Raw genomic sequence first — 20,171 nt, 5'->3', positions numbered from 1 at the left:
ATGTTAGGCACTTTAAATTGTTGATTTTGTAGTGTGCTTTCAAAAAACAAACAAACAAACAAACAAACTACTGAACACAGAAAGGCACTGAACACAAAAAGCACACAATGGCATAGTGCAATGTTTATAGTGGAGCAAATGTGGGATGACCACATCACTCATGGGTTCTTTTGACATTTGTGAATAATGTAGTCAGTGCAAATATCTGCCAATAAAAACTTTATACCATGCCATAATGTGTAAGTGTGCACAGACATGTACATTAATCTCAAATATGTCCTATTCCTCTTCTTCACATCTGTTTCTGTTGGATGTTACTTAACATTTCCGTCTTCTTTGGCTCTGCATTAGGATTTTGAATCTGGAACTGGCATACTGCTGTCAGTGGAGACTGCTTCGATGCTGAATCTGCTGTGGTCCTAATCCCATTAAACCAATGTGAATATGGAATAGGTGAATAGGTGACTCCTCTTACACGGGGGTTACGTTCCAGGCTCCTGAGCGCATAAATGAAATCGTGTAGAGTGGGGAGACCCTCTAAACGCCCTTTAAATGTGAACTCTGCCACTTTCTCTTCAATCCACACCCAAAATACCCACAACTAGAATTCAAGTTCTGGTGCTCGCAGGAGGCTGGAGAACATGTGAGAAAGTGTCTGCTGTTAGGCAGGGAGGCTGAGCAGCATAAACAAAGCCCTGCTGTACCTCCAGTGTCTTTGGGGCTTCCCCCCACCTTCACTGACATTCTCTTTGGGCTCCGGGGAGGGTCTCCTCGTGAGCCATGAGGACTCTGCAGGAAGTGCACTTTAAGAGACTGAGGCAGGCGAGAGACCACAGCCCAGCTTACTAGTTGATCAGGTGAAGATCATGGGATTTGTTAAGTCTGGGAGGAGGTTTGTGGCCACTTAGCTTGATTAGGCTCAAGACAGGTGAGGATCACATGCTTCATTAAGGGGAGAGATACAGCTACTCAGCTGGAACAAGCTCAGGTGCATCAAACAAGATTGGCAGGAATAAAAGGGAAGCAAGGTAGCAACTCTTTGTTTGCTGAACTTTCACCACTGATGGTCCACGGTTTGGTTGTTTTGGGAACTCCAATGGACTTTGATTTTGCGACTGACTAGGATTCCAACCCTGGATCTTTTTCAGAGACAGGAACCTGGTCTTTTGGGTTGACTTAGAACCTTTCTCGTTGCATTGGACCTGAAGCTGTATTTGAGCATCTGACTCATCTCTAGCGTTGCCCTCGGGACTGTGAGCACTATTGGGACTTAGAGTACGCTGGGGTTTGGGACAAGCACACTCACTGGCTTTGAAGAAGAAGAAGAAGAAGAAGCCTTTATTGTCACTACACCACCTGTGTACAGTGAAATTAAATGAGCCCCCCCCCATACACTCAGTCTTGTTCACACTCTTTGTGCTTGTTGGAAGTCAATTGCACCACTATTTTTTTTTCCATTCAGCAGTCCAACAGCCCACGGATAAAAACTATTGGTGCGGTTGATTATACTTCTGTATCTCCTGCCTGAAGGTAGGAGATTACAGAGGTGCTGGGTGGGGTGTGAGTCGGCCCTAAGAATTTTCCTTGCTCTCCTGAGGCAGCAGTCTCCTGCTGTCATCTGGCAAACTCAGAGGACAGCCCATGATATGTGCTGTATTCACCACCCTCTGTAGGGACTTCCTGTCCGTGGCTGTCAAACCAGCATACCACACTGTAATACAGTATGAAGCCTGTAATATGGTAAGAAGCCTTTTGTGAAGCCTGTAAATGTAGGGCATGAACCGGGCCCTTCTTTCCATGACCTCCAACTTAGTGTGGATGGTGCAAATTACCTCAATTGTGTCAAGCAGGAGCAGCTTCTAAGCATTGCTTCACTATTGCACAAATACATCATGAAGCATAGCTCATTTGGAGACCTTCAGGAACCCAGAGAAATCTGTAGTGGATTTTTTTAGGTAAACTTGAAAATTTGTGGTGAAATGCAGTTTGGATTTCGGATATCTGTGGCAACTCTAGACTTAAAGGGTTTACATTAGAGTCTAAACCAGTGATTGGCCTTTCAGCTGTTTTTTGTGACTACAACTCCCATCATCCCTAGCTAAGAGGACCAATGGTCAGGGATGGTGGGAATTGTAGTCCCAAAACAGCTGGAGGGCCAAGTTTGGCCATCACTGGTCTAAACAAAAGATGTTCTGAGAGTGTAAAAGGCTATATAGTACACTTAATGGAGATCACCATCTTAGCCCATGTTTAATATATTGTTGTGCAGGGAAGGTTTGGTAAAATTAGGGCTTCGAAGTTCTGGTTGGGCTTTGAACTTCCTGTTCATCCCCCAATACCAATCTACTCTTGCCCTTTTTTCTTTCCTTGGTTAGCCTATGGCAGGACTTCCTGCCTGTATTATCCCATCAAACTCGTGAATTGCATTATGTTCAATTTAATTGTTGGTGGTGGTACATTATCCAATTAGCCACTTCAGCTAGCAGAGGTGGTTCATCTCATGGTAACAAAAATGGGCAATCATTAAGTAGATTCAGTGGTAGCAGTCAGGGTAGCTCTAAGTTCAGCATTGTTGATAAACAAATACACATCCCAAAGTGACCTGTGTGAGGTGCTTCAGAGAGCAGGTTGGCAAACCATTCTGTAAAGCACCACCTATCCTCCAAATGCCGCTCCAGTGATGTTTAATGGGAGGAGAGGGGTGCTTCAGTCTGCCATTTCACCTGGGCTGCCTGTCACTTATACTGCTTGCTTCTCGTCTGCCTGCCTGCCATTCTGTCACTACGCTGGAGTTTCCCTGATCACCTATTAGTAGTCAAGGAAACTGCAGCATGACAACAACCTTACAAATTTATAATATGTGTGTGTTGCTGTTTGATCTCTTTAAATTAAGCAAGGTATCTTGCCTCCTCAACACCAAAAGGATGGTCAGCCTGCAACATTGCAGACACATAACATATTGAACTGTTCTTTATTCCATCTCTGTACACTACCTACCACAGAAGCAGGGGTTGGATCAAGCATGTAGGCTGGTACAGGCATGCTAAGAAGGTGGCAACCTGATAGAGGATCAGTCAGATGGGAAGCTATAGGAGGGACAAGTAAGCCTGGCAGAAATACAGATGTACAACTATGAAGTCATGTTCAGAATAAAGTCTGGTTTTTTTGCCCAGGCAAAGGCTCAGGCGTGAGCTAGAATTAGTTATACTATTCATTTTATAGCCAGGATTGCTCAAGAGGAAACTGGTGGTGAGGTGCTGGAGCATAGCGGTCAACGTTTCCCTTTTTTTAAGGGAAATTCCCTTATTCTGAATAGGATTCCTCGCAAGAAAAGGGAAAAGTTGACAGCTATGTGCTGGAGCCATGTAGAAAACAATACTCTACCTTCTTGCTCTATCTGTAGTGCATAACAGCAAATGGGACCCCAGTGCATAATAGATCAGAAGGCTTCTAACCTGAATCCTGATAGATCCTGACAGAATCACTCTCTTGGATAGACAACATGGAAATATTTGGTGCTCCAGACTATCATGGTAGCAATTCTTACACCAAGCCAGACCATGGATTCATCTGTCTCAGTGATGTCTACACTGACCAGCAGTTCTCTCCAAGCTTTGACAGGAGGCTTTCCCTGCCCTACCTAGAGATACCAGGGGCCTTTGACATTTTGCATACAAAATAGGTGCTCTAACATTGATCAACAAAGATGGGATAGCTCTGGTAATATTTTGTTTCCATGGTATTTTATTTTTATTTGTTTTTAGCCCAGACTGACTGGGACTAGCAATGTCATCTTACCTCACTGGCTCTATACAGCATACACTTGAAATGATGAGGTGGCCCAATTCAGTTTGTCGCATTCACTAAATCTGTCTGATTTTTTTGAAGTCATGCATCACCCTATATTATAAGCTTAACAGATATTCTAGGATCCTCATTGTATATACCCATCTGGCTCTTAAACTGCCTTCTTATTCGCTTTTTTGAATTTTATGCACACCCGCACCAACCGGGCCCTAAACACTCATCACTTCCCATCCTGGCTCCTACATACTTGTTTTCTCTGTACCATTACTCCTTTTCAACAAAGGCATCCCTTTCTCGTACCTGGGAGATATGAGGTGTAATGTGAAGCCCATAAGTAATCTGAAAAGATTGCTTGAAAGGATTTGCTTTCTGCAGCAGTCTATTATGATGCTACTATAGTTGATCCAACATTTCTAGGAAGGAATTGAAGTGGTTGAAAATTAGGGTGGGTGTTGAGGGTTGCCTGTCTGCCTATATACATTCCAATTCTTCTCTGAGCTACCACTGTATATTCTTCTTGTAATTCTAATACTTTTTCCTTCTCCATGTCTGTTTGCAGGTTATCTTGACGAATCAGATTACCACGTGGCTGAGCGATGGCCTTGCTGTACAGGCAGACCTGCTGTCTCCAGCTGATGACTTCTCTCTGTCTGAAGGTAAGCAACCCTTTTTATTACAGTTGAAACTTGACCCTGACACAAATTTCCACTACTACTCGTAAGTCTCTTTTTCATATTTAAGGGGCAATACAAATATGGTTATTTGACCTAGTGTAAGATGTAGCTAGAATTCAAAGCCCCTTTGAAACAACTTTTAGAGTTTCATTCTTTAAGACCAGTAAATGGTATTGATCTGCATGCTGGAACCTTAGAAGGGTTTGTTTACCCCACATTTTGTATGGTAGCATGCTTCAAAACATTGCTATGTACTTACCAACCTGGTGAATTACAGAACCTTCCCATCACTGTTAGAGGCAAGGTAGTTGAGGGAATAGTTGGATCATTCTGCTGATCTAATGTGATACAGAAACACGAGGCAATGGCCGTAATTATCAGCTACTCAATAGAAGAGCAAGTTGGCTCTGTCGGATAAAGAATAAATACTCATGTTTCTGCAATGATTTTGTTTCACATATTGTATAGCACAGTGCAGACCTAAATACTTCATTATGCTGTAGAAACTTGTGTGTGATGTAACACAGCCTAATTTTGTTAAAAAGCTGCATCAGATAAGGATATGGAAATGATGCAATTGGTTCACTATCTTCCATCTAACCATGTGCACCTATCACTATAGTATCAAATTATTTACTATCTTAAGTCTTTTATAGCTTTTACCCTTACAGCATGCCTATTGTAGAACTGGGGCAAAGTGAAATTACAAGAGTCTGTGACAGAATTAAAAGCAATTTTCTGAGTCCTTTACCTTATCTGTGATCTATTCATTCAAACGATGCATCTTGCAACTCGTATTAGGAAACAGTTTCACAGAGAAATAGTTGAAAGTTGTGCTCTAGTAATATTGACAAGGAATTCAATAGAAACCTGATGGCAGAAAGTATGAATATATATTATGCATTACTTACTCCTAAATAAAAAAACTTCCTAAAAGCAATTAGAAAATTCTGCTACTAGTATGCTGTTTTCTACATTGCGATTGAGTACCTGCTAGCAGGCTCCAACATTGTACTAGGAACTGCATATACCTTCCATATATGGACATAGTTTGAAAGCAAGGGTGACTTTGCATATTATATTGTGTGCATACGGTAAAGTGTATCGCATGTGTATGAAAAATCCATGTTTGTAAATGCAGGTATTACGCAGAGACATGTGCTAGGGAGCTGGGACTGGGCATGGCTCCCTGCCATAGGTACACCCAGCGGCAAATATACTTGCTGTTCTGTAATGTGTCAAGTTATAGGGATTATATAGGTATTAAAACAATGTCAAAATCAATTCTGTCTTGATTTGGGAGAATATGTCTGTAACAGGCTGAGGGTGATGAGGGTACTCTTTCATTCCACAGGCTCTGCTGCTATTTAAATAGAAAGACCGGTTGCAGGACTAAAATGTGCAACAAGTCTAATTCAGTATAAGGGAACCAGAATGGGTTTCACACATCTTCAAAAGAAACTAGGAAAACAATTTGCCCAGACTTCTTCTGACCAGCTGCCACCCTCAAATGTTTACCTATAAAAGGCGGATTTGTTATGTTCATGTTGGCTAGATCTAGTTTTAGACTGTGTTCAATTTTCTTTTCTTTCATGTGGGATAAAGACTTTGGTCATACGCAAGTGGAGTGACAATTTACCTTTTCCTGGAATGTCATTGCAACATAGAGATGTAGTAATTTACGCAATAAAGGTGCCCTTGTGAAGGCTGAAGGGATGCTAGCTTTACAGTTTGCCTCTCTCCTGGGCCCAGTGCTTTTCCTCTAGGAAAAAGGCGCCTGTACTCACATGAAGTTGTTACAGTTAGTGCCACACATTTAACCAGCGCTTTTCTTCTAGGAAAAATTGCTGGTTCTGCGTACACTTGAGTACCCCCAGAAAAAAAAGCACTGCCAGGGCCTATAAATCATTCTCTTTTCGTCTCAAGAGCTTTACATGGTGATATTATAGCTACACATCTCTTTTAGCGCTTTGATAAGTGAACCTCAGTGATTCACTGAATTCAACAAGGCTCGCTTTGGCACAGGAATTTGGGCTGTTCAATAGACTAGAGTTAGTTTGGGACAAATTGCTTCTTGAACTTCTGTGTTCAGGTCAATGTATAGCTTCTGCTGTTTCCACTTTAGTAGCTTTTTCGTCCTTTCTGTGAGGACCCTGCATTGAAGAAGAAGAGTTTGGATTTGATATCCCGCTTTATCACTGCCCGAAGGAGTCTCAAAGCGGCTAACATTCTCCTTTCCCTTCCTCCCCCACAACAAACACTCTGTGAGGTGAGTGGGGCTGAGAGACTTCAAAGAAGTGTGACTGGCCCAAGATCACCCAGCAGCTGCATGTGGAGGAGCGGAGACGCGAACCCGGTTCCCCAGATTACGAGACTACCGCTCTTAACCACTACACCACACTGGCTCACACCACACTACACCACATTGGATGAGTTTTTGTGCCTTGGAGCTGAGCTAAGCAAGATGAGAGGCTGTGGCAGTGGTGCACATATCACCAGCCAAAGAAACCAACAAAAAACCACCCCTTAATTGCAGCATATTAGTAGAAGTAGTAGTATTAATGGTGGTGGTGGTAGTGTTTCTGTGCTATCCTTCCTTCCATATAAGCCCCGTGCAGTTCATAACATGGCAAAGTGAAACCAGAACTGCTTTCTTATTTTACATCCAGAAACATACTCTAGTCTTACTGGATAGGGAGGAAACTAGGCATTTATTATCTTTAAGCTCTCTTCTGTCCCTGCTGTGAAAATCAGGCAGCAGATCACTGAAATGGTCAGCTGAACCCAAGACACACTGCCTCATTGTATGACTCGCTAGTAGAGTGTGCTGGTGCTGTTGAACTCCAGCAAGAGTGGAGATTGGGGGTGTGTGGAAGGAAGGGAAAGAAACAGAGAGAGAGAGAGAGAGAGAGAGAGAGAGAATGAAATAAACAAAAGGAAGGAGAAAAAGAGGGGAATAATATGAATGCAGCTGTAGAGAGACCTGTGGATAAGCAAACTATAAAAAAGACATGGGTAACACACACCCTTTCTTTCGGTTAGGGGGAGGGTTGTATAAAAATGTCACTTGCAGTGACCTGATTGAGTATTCATCCTGATTTGTTTGCAAAAAGTTTGCAGCAAGGTTAAAAGACTTCAACTCTATTGAGCATCCATTGTGATTTGTTTACGGGGAGGCTACATAGCACTGTATCAATAAGTTGTTATGCCATACATTCTAGTGCATTTCCCCATTACTGCAAAAAGCAGCGAGGGAGAGCATGCACACTGTAAGGTGCAGTGAGAAAAGGAGGCAGGGTATGCAGAAAGAAGATAAATTATGTTGTGGGGTGCTGAGAGAAAAGGGGACTAACAGAATGGTTTAAAGAAATAAAAAAACTGAAAGAAAAAGACTTTTCTTTGGTAAAAGTAGTGGCACAACCCTCATGTGTTAGTAAAAAAATTGTTCACACTTGAATTCTACATCCCTGAGCTACGGTAACATGTACTAAGTTTAACGAAAGTGCTGAGCACAAAGAACTGAGCATTTGCTTGGTTGTGATCAGTTCTTTAAACAAGCATCTCAAGCATAATGTGTTCCAGCATGTTAGAAACTTATAGGTACTTGAGGGAATAATCACATTTTGACAGTTGCTGAGTTTTTCTCTTCATTGTTATAGGCACAAAATCTTCAAATCAATTGCAAGTTTCTTTTGATGATAGCAATAGCCTCTGTGCATCATTGGGGGTATGCTCTAAAAGATTCATAATTTATCAAATATCCAATTTTGCTAGAAAGTTTTAAACAAGTCATAAATGATTAGACAGCCTTTGTAGCCACAAATCCACTGGAATTAGTTTCATGAGATTAAATGCATTGGAGTGGTAATAAATATCTGGTTTTGGTTATCACTTTGAGTAGTCTAAACTGACAACACTCTGTTTCTGCTAATGGATGGGGTATTGGATTTCATTTTGCTGCAGCACTGTACAGCCACCCAGTATCTATAATTTGTTTTCCCCTACAATTCAACTGCTTTAATGTTAGTAGGGATTTATGCTGATGCATTAGATGGAAAAACAGTAATTAACAATTAACAGTAATTGAAGGTCTATAGATACACTGGATATCTAGGAGGACGATCACATTTCAAATAAGTCTTACATATGCATACCTAGAAACACGCCATTAAGAATGTAGAGATGTGTGACAAGAAGGAATTAAGTCCAAATGTTTTTGGAGTTCATGGAGTCACTCTCTAGACAGCTTGGCCTTCAGTAGAGAAGGTGGTGCTCCCACATTATTCAAGGCATCTGTCAATGGTTTCAGCTTTTTTGGACTGAAAAAGATGGAAGCAGGTTGCAACTCTTCTTAGAACATGCTGTAGCCTCAACACTGCCAATTAATGAATTACCCATTGTTCCTTCTACAAGTTTGTCCCTGTATTGAACATGGTCCTGTAACTGCTACTTAAAACAGTGTTATGAAAAACAGAAGTGAAACTTGAGATTTGATTTAATTAGTGTGCATGCTATGAAAGCTGTTAATACTAACTTTTTATAAGCTGCCAAGGAACCTGTTGAAGGACAGGCCACCTGGTGGCTCTTCATGACATATATGACAAAGCAAACACATGGTTGGCACATTCCACTGAAATATGATTTTATTTGGAAGTCTTTGTAGTTATATTCATTCTGTATATTGTTATGGTATGAATGCAGGTATGCTTGCTGTATTCCCCAACCGATTGCCGATACACAGGTCAGGACACTTCCTACTTCCTTTCATTGTGATTACTTGTCTGTGATTTGTTCACATTATCCTCTTGGGTAGTACTATATTGCACGGTTGCTGATTTGTGCTGCTTCATTCTTGTATTGTTTTGAACATGTTTAAGTTAAAAGTTTAAATAAAAAAGAATGAAAAGAAGAAAAAAGTCCTGCTGGAATAAGAATATGCTGTACAGTGGTACCTCGGGTTAAGTACTTAATTCATTCTGGAAGTCCGTTCTTAACCTGAAACTGTGCTTAACCTGAAGCTCCACTTTAGCTAATGGGGCCTCCTGCTGCTGCCGCGCCCCCAGAGCCCGATTTCTGTTCTTATCCTGAAGCAAAGTTCTTAACCTGAAGCACTATTTCTGGGTTAGCGGAGTGTGTAACCTGAAGCGTGTGTAACCTGAAGCGTATGTAACCCGAGGTACCACTGTACTTAATAGGTCCTTGTTCTGATTCAGCAAGGCAGTCTTTTTGTCCTGTTTGTACTTGAATCAGCTCCCCACCCCCAAAATTTGATTTGAGGCTTGCAGAGCTCAACCTGGTTTGTGCATAATAGATAAAAGATGTTTTATCGCATGGATAAACGCAGTCCCCCATGCACTCTGGTGATAGCCTTCCAGGAACCGTCAGGTGATGATGAGTCATAGCTTTCTTCCCTAGCTGCAGCTGTGTACCAATGCTCCATTAGAGCATTTTAATTTGGTGTTTAAAAGGCATACATGGCAGTCATAAGACCTGAATCAGGAAGAAACGGTTAAAAGCCTTATAACTCTGAAGTTGCTGAAAAGCAATCTTTACCATGTTTCAGACGTAGTGCTGGATCCAGTCTGTGAACCTCAGTGATCAGGGGGCACTCAGACTCACCCATAGTAGGTACCTCTTCACCTCTCTTCCAGTTACAAGGCATGGCAACCATCTTTACTTCTTTTATGTTTGCATTTAGCTTCCATAAATTTGTCTATATCCAATAATCTGTCATTGTAGCCAAGCATACAATGAGTACAGCACCAAGATCACAAGACCTAGTTTCAGATAAAATATAAAGGGTTAGGCTCCATCAGCATTTTGATGGGCAGCTTATCCAAGAGTCCTGCATCATCTAATTAGTAGAGCTAAAATTACACAGCGTAAAATGCTTGTTTAAAAGCAGAGTTGGGAATTAAATCCATGAATGTATGGAATTGGCAGAGTTGGGAATTAAATCCAAAATGTATTCCTGGACTTGTCTTACAAGGAAAAAAAAATCCAACAGAAAACATTTCACATATTGATATAGTAAAATTGCTTCAGGCACAGGACGTGCAGAACGAAAGGGTTCCTATAGAAGATGGGGAATTACATAATCCCACCCAGGGAATTCTTAAGAAAACAGCAGCAAAAGACCATGCACTACACATTCCTAGAGACCCACCAACTGAAACTTCAACCATTTAAAACACAATTCTGGCTTCAGTCTTGCTATAAATAACTTTAATTTTTAAAGTTATTGCATCATTTACAGTTCTTCCTTTAAACCCAGCTGACAAAATCCACTCCAGATGTTTGGTAGGCAAGAACAGCAAGCAACAAAGTCAAACAAGAAAGTTGAAAACTTAATGAGCAGTGATGGATTTAAAATAAAAATAGGAGCAATAGAGGAAAATCCTGGATGAAATTTGAAACCGTTTTAAAAGGAGCATAATAATTAATTTATCTTGTTCATAAGACAGCAAATTTATTAGGTTGTTTTTTCTTCAAAGCCACGGGGACTTGGCTGATGAAACCTGAAATTGTTGTTCCATAACCTATGCTTTTATATTAAACAGATGACCTCAGATTTTGGAGCAGCTTTTGACTCCAGGGAAAGTATGCCATTAAGAAAGTGCCAGAAATGTGCTTAATTGATACAAGTCTTGAAAACCTCTCTAAAGGGTGTTATTTCCCATATACAGATTTCTGGGAAATGACAGAGCCCGCTTCATACATTTACTGGAGGCTAGTGCTAAAACAGTGCAAAGGAAGAAAAGCCCTGGTCCTCCCCTCCCTCGTGCAGGTAACGTCCCATGCGAGTAGATAATGTGCTCTTAAAAGAATGGTGTATGTGTAAGCAGTAATCAGAACAGGAGCTTTTTCACAACTGGCCAGTACTGTGCAGGTCTTGGCTCACATGGCAGGCTATCTGCGTCTTGGTGGGGAGAGCTCACATCTCTCTTCCACCATTCCTTTCTCCTATGTCTTTCTTCACATCTCTTCCACTTTAAGGGAAAGGCTGTAGCTCAGTGGGAGAGCTTCTGTTTCACATGTAGAAGGTCCCAGGTTCAGTCCTTGGCCTCTCCAGATAGGACTGGAAGACACCTCTGAAATCTAGGAAAGCCACTGCCAATCCATGTAGCTAATGCTGAATTGGGCAAATGCTGTAAGGCAGCTTCCTATGCTATTTCAGTGCTTGCCCATACTGATTGTATGAATTGGGCCTAAAGAGCTGTAGAATTTCATCAGAATTCAAGCTGTATGTGAAGGACTCCAAAGTCAAAGTCTGAATCCAATTCAAAAACTACTAATTAGATTACCGAAGAAATGTGGTGCATTAGATATGCTCTGTTGTCTCAAACAGCTATCCTGGACAGATGGAACAGTTTATCTTCTCTTGGCATATAATTAGGATTGAGTCTTTAAAAAAAGAGAGAAAAAAAGATCAGGTTACGGATACAAATTATGAGCAAACTATTTAATTTCAGTGAAGCTTATACACAGTACCAGCTTGTAGCAAGAGACGCAGCTGGTAATATTTCCATAAGCCACTCTAGAAATTTCAGTGAACAGGAACTTGGGTGAATGTTTGTGTTTCAGTCTGAATATTCTCTGTACACTTGCCTTACACACACACACACACACACACACCCCAAAACCAGTCCAGCAACATTAATAAACAAAGACCCTTGTCTGATCTTTGAAATTCAGACTTGCAGGAACTTTGCCAATCTCGGGCAAGTTTTACGGAACACAGTAATTTGCCCAGACCGCAAAGTAATGGCCATGTATTTTTCTGCATGTTCCTCCCATTGTTAGTTATTACCAGGATCTTTATGTTCAAACTGAATAAATTTTCTTTTCCAGTCAGGCTCCTCCTTACTACAGGGACTTTACACTCCTTTGTTTTCCCCCTCCACAACTCTGAATCACAGAGTCATGTGCCTGGTGCAATAAAATGAAACAGTAAGACTGGGCCAGGTTAGCGGAAGATGACTATTGAAGCGTGATTTCAGAATACAACACAATACGTATGCACATCTTACTGAGCATGAATACTTGGGATAATAAAAAAGAAGAAAAAAGAATTATAGCTATGCATAGAATTGCAGATGTTTTTAAAACACACCAAGGGTTTTATTATACAAAGCAGAGCCTGGGTGTTTTTAACATATTAAGTTCTGTCCTGCTTTGTAAAAGTAAAACTGTTTTTTCCCTGCTGTGCTTAAACCAGCCAGATCTGTAAGCCTTCCTTGCAAAATTTCCTTTTCTATTGCCAGAACATTTTGCTTACCTATCCATTTGTAATTCTGCTGGGTACATCTGTTGCTGAAATCTGCAGGAGCACATCTATGAGTACAGCTATGAGGTTTTAATATTTACAGAAAGGAATTCACCCATTCCCTGCTAATTCAGAAATCTGCCTGTCATAACATTATAGTCTGAGGGGAGACTATAAAGAAAGGAGGATTGTAATGTAAGCTTCAATGCACTTGAGCTATGTAGTATCAGTTAATTGCAAGCTGTGACATGAGCTGGGTGTGAGAGAATGAAGGGTAAGTTCACAGAATATAATGGGTATGTGCAGGAAAGCTCAACATCCCGTTTTTGAGACTATTAAAAATATTTTAAGCAACTTCCCCTCCCCCAAACCAACCCCTCCCCAAAAGTTTTGATCTGTAAAGCAGAATGAGCATAACTTCAGACTGCCCTTGGCAACTGCTTAGAGGCTGCAGATAGTGTTAAATCCCTGAGAGCACATTGCACTACTGCTCCAGTCCTCGCACTGTTTCTCTGCTGTTACCGTCTGTGCATAATTTAGAGGGTTAGCTTTGATCTAAAGAGAACTAAACAGCTTGAGCCCTGCCTAAGACAGGGCTTATCCTCATGGTCTTGCAAAGGACTACAGTAAGTTTTCACAAGAAGAGGGGAAGAGGGAAATGACTTGTTGTACTGGTATGTGTCTTCCTTTTATGGATTAGAAATGTGCTTCAAACTGGAGGAGGAGAACACATTTTTCCAGTTCTTCCCTCGTCTTCCTAAGGAGTCTCCATGCTGTAGATTGACATTGTTACTGTTACTTCCAAAAGCAAGAAAGAGAAAAGAAGAATGTCACACCGTCACCTAATTAAGAAAAAAAACATTCCTGCAGAGCGCTAACAGATCAGGATTCTAGTCCAGCCTGTTCCCTGATCCCCTGGTTTTCTTTATGCAGGGAGAAATAGGTTTCTTTTTATAAGTTGGGTAGTATTCTGATATCACGCCCCCTCCCAGGTGCACAGTGGAGCCGTGCGGCCCTCCTGACACTGGCATCTCAAATGCTTACTGGAATGGAGCAGGGCAGTGTTGATGCTGGGCCTGTGCAGGTGAACTGGCGGAGTCCATTCTACACTCCCACCAATGTGCCTACACATTGCTGGCACCTTTTGCGATCCAGATAAATGGCGCTGGCACTGTGTCAGTAGGACAGCTGCGTGGCACAGCCCCAAAGCACTGGTTGCTCCTGCTTCCAGCACACAATTTTCCTGAAGGTGCAGACCACCTCTTAAGCTAGAAAAGACTGTCCAAAGTATATGAATCTGGGTGTGACTTTCTTTCCTTTGTGCAGTGCCATCCAGCTTGAATTCCTCCCCTCCAGCTCATGATCAGTTGAACTTCTGTTGTGTTGCCAGGGAAAAGGCAACTCTTTCTCCATACATCAGTGATTTGGGATGCCGTCTTGGAATGTGATGGTCCAAGTTCAATGCATACCTCTTTGAATAGAGCCTATGATATCACTGATGACAGAGATGGTCATGTGCAGACAGCTCTGCTTCATTTTCAATGATTAAAATCCCCACTAGTTTAAGCTACTGGTAATGGGTCAGTTCATGTTATAGTACAGTAAGGCCTAGCTCCTTCATATAAGGCAATGTGGGTCATATTTACTGGTCTCAGGGACATCATCCTCACCATGTGGACTTGGGCCTGAATAAACATGGGAGGTACAAGTTGAGAGCAAGCATAATTTTTGACCGAGCACAAAATGATTACTGATCATCAGCCTTAGCTTGCATTTTCCTGGTTTTATAGAACTTGTGCCAACATGAGATACCACTAAAGCAGGCTTGTTGGGAATTGAATTTTTCTGTTTTTTACAGAGAAGTTTATTCAAATACTAGGTTTTGTTAAATGTGTGTGCATATTATTCCAGTGAGTGGGTGTGGTTGTTGTGGTGCATGTGAGTGCATGTGGTTGTGGGGTTGGGAGGCAGGGCTCACATCCGTTTCTCAAGTATCCCAGTGTACTCACTGGCCCCAACAGTTTGGTGAACCACTGAACTAATCACTGCACCGCATTGTCATATTCTGTAAGTAAGGGATTAGGCATTGCACATAGCATCCACTAGGTGGCTCCCTCTGCATATATTGGAGTCCTGGCAGAATTCTCACTTCAACATTTAAATTGCGCATGCAGTAATTTTCATCAAAATTGAAAAGAAATATGTGATATGATTATATAAAAAATCAGAATAAAAAGGGTCTTCAGCACTTTTTAAACGTCTGTACCTGTTGCAGTTTATAATGGATCAGTTTGGAATTTGGCTCATTTGTCATCCCATAGAACACGTATGACAAGTATCAATTTATTTGCTTAACGGGTACCATTTTATAAGCAATATGAGCCTTATAATGTCAGAACCCCTATTTTGTTTAATTTTGTTATTCACATTGACGGAAGGGGAGCTTTAGTAATCATCACTGGAGGTGGGATCTAAGGCTGCCCCTTGTGTTCCTAGCAGGGACAAGATATGAACAGAGGCCATCTCACCCTGCTCCTAAGTATTAAACACAATGTGGTACCAGTTCTGTATGGCTAAAATGCAGTTGGATTTTGCTTTGAGCAGGTGATCTGGATCGACTGTGTAGCTAGTTATCTTACCACCTTGGGTTAATTTTTTTCTGATTCTGTAAGGTTGTGGAAACTAAAGATAACCAGGGCTTTTTTTCAGCCGGAACTGAGTTCTGGCGCCTCTGTACATCGCACTGTGGGCGGCTGTGGGCAGCACGGCGATTGGTGCTGTGCAGTGGCCATGGGTGGGGCGAGAGGGCGAAGAAGAAAAGCTCCCCTAAGAAAAGCTCAACAGCTTTCATTGGGTTGACCTAAAAAAAGGTCAACAAGTTCCAGCACCCCTTTTATCTAGCAAAAAAGCCCTGGGTTTAACCAAAATTGACATACCACTTACCGTAATTGTAATAAAACCTCTGAGGCGTTTACAATAAATATTAAAATTATCATTAAAAACAATTAAAATTAACAGTGAAGAAATCAAAACATGCAAGTATTTATGTATCTAGATAGGCTTGCCCACAAGAAAACATTTTAAGTAGGTACTTAAAGTTTGTTTCAGTTGCTTTTACTACTACAATACATTTGTTGATTTGCTTTATATAGAGCAAATCTTGGTACACCAGGAGAGTGAGAATTGCTCTAAAGAGCTTTTTCAAAAGTGAAAGCTTTATTTTAACAGTGAAAGCCTATGCTCACTTACTTAAAAGTAGTAATTAGATAATTAAATGAGGCTTATTTTTAATAAGTGTATTTAGGATTGTATCTTGAAGCACACACACAATTTCTTCTTACAGTAGTTACTAGTTCCTGACTACCATTTGATTTTCCATTGTTAAAAAGGCTTTCTCCATGGAGAATGGCCCAGCAGATGGTAGGATATGCTGTCACCTAGCATCTAAAGAGAGGCAAACTAACCTGCAGAAGTAATCTTTTGACTAGGATCTGGATAACTGCTCTACCTGCGCCCAAAGGCTTAAGTATGCTCAGTGGCATTTCGTGGTTTATGCATTGTGAATTTGTGTACTCCTATGTATTTCACTCTGAAATGGCTTCCACAGTCTGCTAATGAATTTCCAACATTAGTTCAAAGTACATAAGTTGAAGTAGAACATGAGAGTGAAACACTCTTGCTATCAGTCTCTTCTATTCCTGCCCTTTCTGATGGCTCAAGTTTTGTGCTGCTGGAGAAGGAGCTAGTGGAGTTCTTTTGTAGCAGAAGGAAGGGATACAAGTGACCCCCTTCTTGGGATGAAGCACTCTTTGGCACCTCAAAGACTAACTAGCTCAGTGTGGCATGAGCTTTTGTGGGCAAGAGTCCAAATTCTTTCAAATCAGGTTGCGAATCTCTGGGAGACCTTCCCAGCTCATCCTGCCGCTTTGATATTCCCCCTGCCAATTGCATCCTCTGGGATCTTGCTGTCTCTGAATGGAGAGTCCAATAATTGTCCAACAGTGGCTCTCGTGTTTATCTCTTTGTAACTGCCATCTCATTTGGATTTAGTTTCCTGTCATCTGTCAAAACTATCTAGGGCAACTTAGATTCTTTCAGAAATAACTGCCTCTGCAAAGAACAGCTCACAGTGAAGTAGTCATTTCAGCTTCCTTTAGGCTGGGTGCCAGTTTATAGAATAATGGATCTTTCTTCCTCTTGAGTTGCTCCTCTCTTTGCTCCTCTCTATCATTTTTCTTATGTAGATAAGGGAAAGTGGGGATATTTTTCATTGTGCTCAATAAGCATCTGTGATTATTCATGGTGCGGAAGTGTTTTCCAGCATTCCAGCAGCCATCACAGTCATTAAATGTTCACCATTTTACTTTATGTGACAGTCCAGAGTATCATTTCCAGTAAAACTTTCTTTAAAAAATAAATAAATCCATGAGTTTGCTGGTATGATCTAGCTGTTGTTATTTAACCCAGGATACAAGTTTTTTATAGAAGAATCAAGTAAAACATCAGGTTTAATCAGTGAGGGCAAATTTTGATTTGCTGAATTAAGAGTACCTTTGCTTATTTCCTGGGTAAGCATTTTATTCCAATGTGGCTGCTCGGGGGAGAATGAAAAAATAATGATGGCCTTCCCTGAATCACTTGAAGTTTTTCTTAATAATAATAGAAAAAAATATTCATAGAGGTATTTATTATTTTTTCATAGGGGGCATATTTTGTCAGAACCATGGGGAAAAGAATAATCCCTCCCCCCTTTACTGCATGTTCCTATATGAGCTTTCATTTCAGGCCTTACTGTTGCCATAGGAGACAATTTTCTTTGGGACCTTGGTAGTAGACGAAATGTCTGCCGCAGTCCCAAGGCTGGCAATCAACAATTAATTAATTGTAATTAATTAATTAATTACAACTCCTCAGGTGATTTGTTTATTTTCACACCTTTCTTGCACAAATGAATATACAAGAGCTATCTCATATATTCTCAAAAGGCACTTAGGTTGAAGTTTTGTAAAAATGCAAAACATACATCTTTTAAGTTTGTTAATACATTTAATTAATTGGCTAAAAGGCAGGTGATTTTTGAACTAAAATATTTGTAATCATTGGAGAGCCATTGCTTAGCTAGATGTGTTAATTTTGGTGGTGTTTGTTTTACGGAAGTGAGTTGTGGGAAACTTACACCCACCGGGAGCGATGCCTTCAATGCCTTCCGTAGGCACTGCATCAGGAAGATTTTGGGCATCACATGGCACAAAGATGTGCTGTCCCAAGCCCTCATTCCCAACATATTCACACTTCTGTCTCAGGGACGTCTACACTGGCTTGGTCATGTACACAGATGACAGAATCCCCAAAGATGTGCTGTACAGGGAGCTGGCTTCAGGCACTAGGCCTGTTGGCAGACCAACCATTACAGTCATACCTCGGGTTAAATATGCTTCGGGTTGAGCGCGTTTGAGTTGCGCTCCTCGGCAACCCGGAAGTAATGGAACGCGTTACTTCCAAGTTTCGCCACTTGCGCATGCGCAGACGCTCAAAATGATGTCATGCGCAGAAGCGGTGAAAAGTGACGTGCGCATGCGCAGACGTGCCGTTGCTAGTTACATTTACCTCTAGATGCGAATGGGGCTTTGGAACGGATCCCGTTCGTATCTAGAGGTACCACTGTACAAAGGTATCTGCAAATATGACATGAAGGCTGGAAACAATAACCCCGCCATAAGGAAATCCCTGGAGACAGACTGTCATATTGTGTACCCACAGCAGTGACCACAGGAGGAATTATCCCTGGGATGAATGCAGCAGAGCGGATAGTTTTAGCTGAGGCTGGAGAGGGTTGTGGGCAACTGAGGGAGGAGGTAACTCAGGAGGAGACAGTGCCCAATGGGGAGTCTCAACAGGAGGTTATGGTATTGTTGCTTAGAACTGCCCCCACAGGAAGCAGACCCATAGCAGAGGAGCTGGTATTTGCAATCCCAGCATTCCCACAAAGCAAGACTCATGAGTACTACATGTTGTCTTTAAAAGCTTGGTGGGCGTGATGTGGAAACTGTTGGGAGATCTTCGCTGCTTTCATCCATTTCTGAACATCTCGCCTGATTCCTGTACTCCTGACCTGTTACTCTTGAACTCTTGTGTCTCCTGCCAAGCTTGCAGTGTTACCTCCTGAATAAAAATATTTCTTACTTATACATAAACGCCTGTGGGGGGGTATGTGTGGGTGGGTGTATGTGTTGAGTGTGAGATAGGACGGTAATACTATTTTTGTGTTTGAATGGCAGAGTTAGCTGCTGTTAGGATTTTTTAATGAGCAAATGACTGAACAAGTAGGAAACAAGTATGGGTCTTTAAAGACATGCACACATCTGGATTTGCATTATTGCCAGTAGAGCCTGAGAAGCTTTTGGTTTCTGGGGGGTTAAAATATATATTTGAGGATTTACATAAAACTCACATTGCCTTGTTTTTTCTTCTTTAATGTGGCGTATATAATGCCACATTTCAGGGTAACTGGTTTCAAGTAGTAGTCCTAAGATGTAAAATACAGAGGCTAGGCCTTTGAATTAGGTGTGAATTCACTTTTCCTTCATCATGTCAAGAGCGTGACTGTGTACTGCGTCTGCTACGACTAGACAGCAGTAACCAAATCAGCCCACAAGAGCAATTTGTGCTTAATTCCAAAGCACAGTTGTAGGGTGTGGATATGAGTTTGAGGCTGTTGGTGAATGACCTGTTAGGTTGGCAGCTTCTGTAGCTCATCCATTGCATGTATGGGGAAAAGTAAGAAATGGAGCTGATTCTGCCCTGGTTCAAAAGCACCTTCCATGTGTTCCTCAGACTTCCAAGTACATGCTGTGAGTTAGAAAGAAATCAGTCGCTTTGAAATTTTATCTTGCACTCAGCATTTGGCATATCCATATCCTAACTCCGGCTGCAGCTTTTAGAATCCACCACATGTTTACACTGGAAATTTCTCCATACATATATAGAGTTTGTTCTCTTATGAAATCATGTCTCAGGGGAAGGATAATTTAAAGACATTTCCGTTTGTTATGTCTGAGCAGAACTAGACTATTAGGGCTTGTTAATGCTGGATAAACTCAAGCCCTAGTACTGCCTTCCACTGTGGATTACAGAATCTGCTGCAAACAGCATTCTGACATGACCAGTATGATGATACCCAGGAGGCATTGCAATGTAGATAGTATGATGTCTGCCCCTCCTCCCTTCTTTGAAATTGAGGGTTGCTAGATGGAATGATGCAGTGCTGAATTTTCCATTGCCTCGTGAATGTGAACTAAGAGGTGCTTCACATATTACCTTTTTCTTGTAAGTGTGTGTGTGTGTGTGTGTGTGTGTGTGTGGCACTTGCTAGTAGGCTCCCAATATCTGCACAGAAAATAAGACAGTTTTTACGCTCGTTTATA

The 20,171-nt window shown here is 41.4% G+C and overlaps 1 protein-coding gene across 8 annotated transcripts in view; it reads left to right on the top strand.

The window, feature by feature from the left end:
* The window catches only part of RAD51B (RAD51 paralog B), a 293,246-nt gene that overhangs the window by 102,722 nt on the left and 170,353 nt on the right, over positions 1 to 20,171 (top strand). For 7 of the 8 annotated variants that reach the window (XM_053385239.1, XM_053385213.1, XM_053385246.1 and 4 more), the window contains one exon: positions 4,367 to 4,463. In XM_053385239.1, the coding sequence (XP_053241214.1) occupies positions 4,367 to 4,463 (97 nt within the window). Of the gene's footprint in view, positions 1 to 4,366; positions 4,464 to 11,167; positions 11,308 to 20,171 lie in introns of those variants that run through there. The other variant, XM_053385253.1, reaches the window with a different exon arrangement.

The sequence above is a fragment of the Podarcis raffonei genome, chromosome 1 (assembly GCF_027172205.1).
Source record: "Podarcis raffonei isolate rPodRaf1 chromosome 1, rPodRaf1.pri, whole genome shotgun sequence".
NCBI lineage: Eukaryota > Metazoa > Chordata > Lepidosauria > Squamata > Lacertidae > Podarcis > Podarcis raffonei.
The sequence above is the reverse complement of the archived record's forward strand: the minus strand, read 5'-3'. Positions and strand labels throughout refer to the sequence as shown.